This window comes from Oryza sativa, chromosome 10 (genome assembly GCF_034140825.1).
Source record: "Oryza sativa Japonica Group chromosome 10, ASM3414082v1".
NCBI classification, from domain to species: domain Eukaryota; kingdom Viridiplantae; phylum Streptophyta; class Magnoliopsida; order Poales; family Poaceae; genus Oryza; species Oryza sativa.
This window is the reverse complement of record NC_089044.1, coordinates 8,030,682-8,037,668: the sequence shown is the minus strand read 5'-3', so window position 1 is coordinate 8,037,668 and position 6,987 is coordinate 8,030,682. Positions and strand designations below refer to the sequence as shown.

The 6,987-nt window shown below is 39.3% G+C and overlaps 1 protein-coding gene across 1 annotated transcript; it reads left to right on the top strand.

Moving 5' to 3' along the window:
* Positions 1-226: 226 nt before the first annotated feature.
* Positions 227-6,742, top strand: LOC4348283 (WAT1-related protein At4g08290). The gene is given in 9 exon segments (XM_066304863.1): positions 227-530; positions 1,858-1,920; positions 2,001-2,117; positions 2,834-2,898; positions 2,901-3,073; positions 3,156-3,314; positions 3,446-3,597; positions 3,697-5,129; positions 6,254-6,742. Coding segments are annotated over 8 exon segments (1,092 nt in total). The 5' UTR covers positions 227-339; the 3' UTR covers positions 3,869-5,129; positions 6,254-6,742.
* Positions 6,743-6,987: the final 245 nt, after the last annotated feature.

Genomic DNA, 6,987 nt, shown 5'->3' with positions numbered 1-6,987 from the left:
GTAGATAGACCACGCCATCCACCATCGAGCTATCTAACATGGATCCTGTCATATTTTGTAAAGAAAATTAAAGAATATATATAATTGATGATCAAGAATGTAACAGTCGTCCTCTCTAGTGTCCGTGTCTCGGTGAGGTATAGCTGCATGCCAGACAGCAGCGTATGGGGCAAATCTGGTTGGCCGGGGCCATGCAGGCTGGGTTGAGTGTGTATATAAAGGATGTGTGTGCTGCGCTCTGATGACAAGCAGAAGGCAGGCAGACAGGCAGGCCAGAGCGGCGTGAGTGAGCTATACAGGAAGGCAGTTAGCCCGTGGCCAGCCTAAGAAGGTGATAGCATGGGACTTAATGGGAAATGGAGGAAGGCCATGCCATACATGGCGATGGTCTTCCTACAGTTCGGCTTCGCCGGGCTGTTCCTCATCTCCGTCGCGTCGCTACGGCAAGGCATGAGCCACTACGTGCTCGTCGTATACCGGAATGCCGTCGCCGCCGTCGTCATGGCACCATTCGCGCTCTGGTTCGAGAGGTTAACCCATGCATCTCTTCTTGATCGGTCGATACAGTTTTACATATGCTCTATTGATAACTATATGTGTGTCTACAGTACTTAGTCTCTATTGATAATTATATGTATGCTACGTCCAACTCTTCACTAAAGACTGAACTTTTCTAAAAAGAATTTTAAAACAGGTTTCAAGTAATTAATTACCATCTGTTTAATAAATGGAGTTCTGTTTACACCTTTTTTTTTCACTAGGTATAGCTTTCCATCGGTTTCGTCATTTTTTTTTGTACCTAGCTAGAAAACTGCTGTCTCAACTACTAGACGAACACAAATATCTCACATAGTACTGTTTTATACCATAAAATATATGAACAAACGTTCACCATATATATGATTCGTGGACGAACATTGAGCTACGTGCTGGGAAATGAAATAAATTCCGACCTTTTGTTTCAAGGAAGCTATAACTACTTATTAAAAAATCCACTCAACAATAAGCACGAAGCATATTCTCCACAAATTAAGAGCACAAAATATACAGAAAGTGAAACACAAACTAATGACCACCAACACTAGACAAAGACGCAACACTTGTTTAAACCAGTTTGTAAATATACAAAGTTGGCGAATATATGTATAACTGGTTGCCTCTAGATTACCGCATGTAGTATGTGTGAGTTTACTATCCTCATTACATCTTTGTAGTTGTGTCCAAGAACCAAAGTCAGTACGTTGTCCTGAAAAGTACATGCATATAAGATATAGATGGAGATTTATCAGAAACCATATCATTTCTATTAAGCCAAAGATTCCAGCAGATAAAGATTAGTTTCTTTGTTTTCGCATTAATACCCAGAGGCCAATTCTGTAATATATGAGATATAGTATGAGGAGGATATAGACTAGAAGAAAAATATTCTGATCTCCACAGAAAACTAGCAAAATGACAGTAACAAAATAAGTCGTCTCATTTTTCATTAAGACATAACATCTCAAACTGTCATTGGAATTTGACTACACTACTCCTTTAAGCTTTGGTGCATTCCAGGATTGGTTAGAAGTAGGGAGATTTTACCTTAGTATCTCATGTGGCATTCCAGGATATGGGGACTTCTTATTCGTAGGCATGTTTTTATGTTACTATCTATTTCTTTCAAGTACAAGTTTGTACTCCTATTTTTTTAATATAGTCTGCTTAGTTTCAAAAAATAACGAAGTTAATTAGTGATCTTTGAAAAATAATTTAAGTTATATATACTAGATCTTTCATTGTTTTCAACAGAGAGAAATTAAAGATGGAAGGAAGCAGGTTCATTTTTCTTAACTGTTTCTCCCTTTTCCATGATAGGAAAACAAGGCCCAAAATGACGCTTTCTGTGTTTTTCAAGATTATGGCTCTGGGACTACTCGAGTAATGATCGAATACAATTACATTCTAATGACATTTTAATATTTTAAAATCACACTTATAATTTCATAAAATTGTGCAAGGCCTGTGCTTGACCAAAACTTCTTCTATATGGGAGCCAAGAACACGTCGGCGAGCTTCTCATCAGCACTCACCAACATATTACCTGCTGTAACGTTTGTAAATGCCATCATACTGAGGTGAATCGTCAGATTTGTATTATCACACTAGTATTTGTGGCCCATACACCACACTAGTCACCATGCATGTCTAGTTAGCCCTGATACATAATGCTTCAATAAATTCATCTACATGTCTTTTGCATGAAGTCCAGGCAAAATTTTAAGCAGGGTGGTGTTTATGCATCTGGGACTACCGTGTGGAAGGGCTAGGCAACAGTGTGCTTTAAAATCTAATCCTCTCCTAACGATTTTTCTGGTGACCTCATTGATTTTAGCACATGTAGCTAGCCCTAGTAAAACACAATTACCACTATGCAAACAGTCCAGATCATGGAAGTAGAGAGATAGGCTAGCATATATGTACTTGTGACACCACGGGTTAAGATCACAGGCAAAATAACCTGGAGAGATGAGTTATACCCCGTTTTGAGAATTGAGATAGGTGTTTCATCCAATTTTAGCATCGACGAACGAAATTTGAGGAGTAGATTGTTTTTCTTGAAAGCATAGTAACCACGGGCCAACTTTTTATATAGAACGACAAAAGTTTTATAGGTTTGATATGCACAAGTGAACCCGACCTAAATAGTGATTATGGATAGAGTTATGAAGGTGGGATATAGGGTATTATAATACTATTCTGAACAAAAATATAATCAATAGCTCTATAAGTTTTATATTATCTTACCTCAAAATAATAAAATGCTTTATAAAAATTTGTTGAACATAACTAGGATGGAGAGAATAAGCATCAAGGAACGACGAAGTCAGGCAAAAATAGCGGGCACACTGATAACAGTGGGGGAGCTATGCTTATGATACTCTTCAAGGGCCCTGTCATCAATTTTCCGTGGACCAAGAATGCCAATCACAACATCTCTGATAGTAGTGACCACAATAATGGCCACTGGCTTATGGGTATCTTTATGATTTTGCTAAGCTGCTTTTGCTGGTCTGCCTTCTTCATTCTACAAGTAATTAACAAACCTTTTAGTTTATTCATCAGATCTGATTACTTTATTTTATGTCTTTTCTAACAGAACTACTTGTTTTCAGTCATACACACTGAGGGGTTACCCAGCAGAGCTTTCTCTAACCACACTGATATGCGCCATGGGTGTAGCACAGAGTGGGGCGGTCGCCCTAGTCATGGAGCGTGATATCAAGGCCTGGTTAATTGTCTTTGATATGAGGCTTTTTACAGCTGTCTACTCTGTAAGTTCTGTGGTTCACTAGGCATGTAATTTAATCAGATCGTGGTTGGAATTTAATGAATGTTCTCTTAAGATTGAATTGAAATGGTGCATATATCTGTTCATGTAATTAAGTCTCTGAATTTCCTGCAGGGCATAATGTGTTCTGGAGTGGCTTATTATGTGCAAGGTATGGTTATAAAGGAGAGGGGTCCCGTATTTGTCACTGCCTTTAGCCCTCTTTGCATGATTATAGTGACTATTTTGGGATCTTTCATTCTTTGTGAGGTTGTTACCTTGGGAAGGTATGTATGATTACTCCAAAATTAATTCCACTGGTTTCTGTTTAATGTGAAAGCCCACAAGTAGTAACATACTATCTCATTCATTTATTTTCCATATAGGGTGATTGGTGCAATAATTATTGTTGTGGGCCTGTATGCTCTCATTTGGGGCAAGAACAAGGACCATGGCAATCAAGTTGATCAAGATGACAATTTTGAGAAGCAGAAAACTTTTGAGCTACCATTGTCCACGACTAATGTTAACGAAGCACGTAGTCCTAATCATATTTAACTGTCAAGTTGACAGCATCGACAACGAAAGCTTCAGGCAATTAATTTACTACATGGTGACTTCAATGTATCTCTTGATATTCTCGGTTTCATTTCCTTGGTAATGGATGTATCTGGTCAATTCAACAAAGTCTACCAAAATGTTCTTGTCTAATTTATGTTCAACTTATAACTTATTGATTATCACACGTCCTACATATGTAGTGGAAGGGTTTTCAGGTGCGAGTTCTATGCGTGTACCATGCAAATTAGTCCCCTAATCAGTTGTTAACACTCCACAGAATAAGGCCCCCAACCATCTCATGTCTCTTGAGAACAGAATGGGCTAACACTGCCGGTTCGTGAGGGTGGTTTCCTTGTTGACAGGAAACACTATCGACTTTTTAGGTTTTCGGTTCCACGTAAAAACTTTTCACCCTGTCATATTGAATGTTTAGACACATGCATGGTATATTAAATATAGAAAAAAACTAGTTACACAGATTGCGTGTAAATTACGAGATGAATTTTTTAAGCCTAATTGCTTCATGATTTGACAATATGGCGCTATAGTAAATATTTGCTAATGACTGATTAATTAGACTTAATAAATTCGTCTCGCAGTTTACAGGCGGAATCTGTAATTTGTTTTATTATTAGTCTACGTTTAATATTTCAAATATGTGTCTGTATATCCGATGTGACACGCTAAAACTTTTCAACGCTAAAATTTTCCACCGCTAAAACTAGGAGCGTTTTACAGTCCCCCCCCCCCCCCCCCCCCCCCCGCACACACTTATACGAGCAGTAGTGTGGTAGGATCATATCTGACCGTTGATTGTCGTGGGCATTTTAGCCCTTTTCTTAATTTTGGCGGCAGGGTATTTCGGTAAATCGCGTTCCCGGTGTTTTCTCTGTTCGTTACTCCCGAGTCCCGACCCGCATTCCTCTGTTCGCCGCCGCCATCTCCCTCCTCGTATTGTTCACGCGAGGACGCCGCCGCGCTGCTCCTCCACCAGAGCGGTGAAAAGCCGCCGTTGTCCCCCTCCACTGTTGTCCACCTTAGGCATCAAAGTCCCGGCGCCGACGAACTGTGCGGCACCTGGCGCTTTGCTGCCCCTCGCCGGCCTCTTCGCTTCCCCCGCCCCCGCCGGACACCTCGCTGCCCCAGGCCAAGATTCTCGGTGATCTCCCCGCCGGCCGCCTGCCCTCCTTGTGCATGGAGTCACCGACCCTCGTCTGATTTGGATTCGGATTCGTCGGCACCTCTCCATTTGATTCAGGTAATGTACCAGCTGGTCAGGGAAAACTTTAGGAAGGCTTCTTCTTGAGCAAGAATATCTATTCCCGTAATTGATTAATTACCGTGCAATCTTAAGGCCTTAAGGATTTGCTAGTTGCTATCTATTATAGAAAGACAGGTCTGAAGTATTTGCTATTTGCCATCGATTAGAGAAATACAGGAATGTTTGCCATGGATTACATAAAGACAGGAATGTTTGAATGGTGTGAACTGTGCTAGATTAAATTTGTTGCTATGTATGTTGTTAGATTGGTACCGTAAGCAGTAAGCTTATAACTTGATTTTATACCGTAAGTTTCATATTGACAATAGAGTATATGAGATTGAAGTCATGCCGTGAGTCGTACGCAAATAAGAGGGCTACACGCTAAACCTTTTTCGCCCAACATTAAGGGAACCTTGTTCTGAAATTTACATCTTTAGTTCTGAAATCTGAAGTTGTAGTGATGTTTGTTCTGAATGTAAGATCAAGTTCGCATTTTCTTGCAAAAAAAATTATAACCTAAAGATAAGCTCTGAATTCAGTATATAACCCAGTTAATGAACAACATCCCGAATTTAGGCTTGACCTACTGGAATTGAAGTGCCTGAAGTTAAGTTGTCTAGTTTTGAATTATGCTCTAGTACTGAAACTACAGTTACTGAAGTTGTAGTGAATGAAAGAATACTCTAGTTAAAGTTCTTAAGTTGTCAAGTGTCTGAGGGTAAGTTGTAAAGATGTGATGTTGCTGTCCATCTGAATTTTGTCAGTGTCCTGAATTATAGCATATCATCACACTGGAGCCCAACTACACGTGCAGAGACCAGCGAAAAGACATGGGTCTCCTTGGATTTGTGTGTAGGATCTATGCATTTTTTAGATTTAAATTATTTTGTGTTTTAATTTTAGATCTTATAGTATTTTTTTCCATCCGTTTCAAGTTGCAACGTATGGGAAAATAGCTAGTCTGTTAAAAAGCATTGACATCTTAAATGAGATATGTACATTCCAACTTCTATCTTCTGTCCTCAAACTTTTAGTGCCTTTGGATGTTCATGTAAATTTTGACCTAACATTGATGGCAGCTTTCATGATACATAAATGTCTTTTGGAATTTTTTGTAGAGGAGTGGAGGCGACAGTAGAAGTTTCCATACTGGAATTCGTCAGTGGTTTTGATATATCTGTCATCTGTGATCTTCCTATGCTCGAGGACCATGGAGAACTTCAGCTTTTCAATGGCATTATTGGTGAGCCATGCAGCTAGAGGGTTTGTGATGGCTGTTTGCTTTGATTCAGTGATGCATTAGAAATTGAAGTTGTCCATGCACTGACTGAAGAACATCAATTCAGATACTTGAAGCTACTGAACTCAATAATGCCTCTTGCTTTGTTTCATTGTGGATAATTGTTCTCCTATTAGAACAGTAGAGTTTGAGATATTATATCATTTATATGCAATGCAATGTGTTTCATGTCATCTCAAGTTCCCATCTGCATATTTCCTAAAATCTTGGGAGCAGTTGACATATAGCTGAAATTTTGAGTCTTGTATGAAAAACTGGAAATTTCGGATCTTGCAACGTATTTAACTATGCAGTCAGTCTGTCAGTCCACGTGATTCTGCAAATGTGACTATCCTTCTGGGATGTGGGTATGATCATCAGTTAACAGCATCATCAGCACCATTCGATGTCTGCATTTTTAAGGATCAAAGGAGGCCATTAGAATTGGTGTATGGTAGGGCCAATTGATTTTATGCATCCAAAAATATGTGCAGTTTTAAATTGAGTACTGCCACTGCATTAAAAGTTGAAAACTTGCTTGCAAGAGGTAATCTGATTATCAGATTGTGTCAA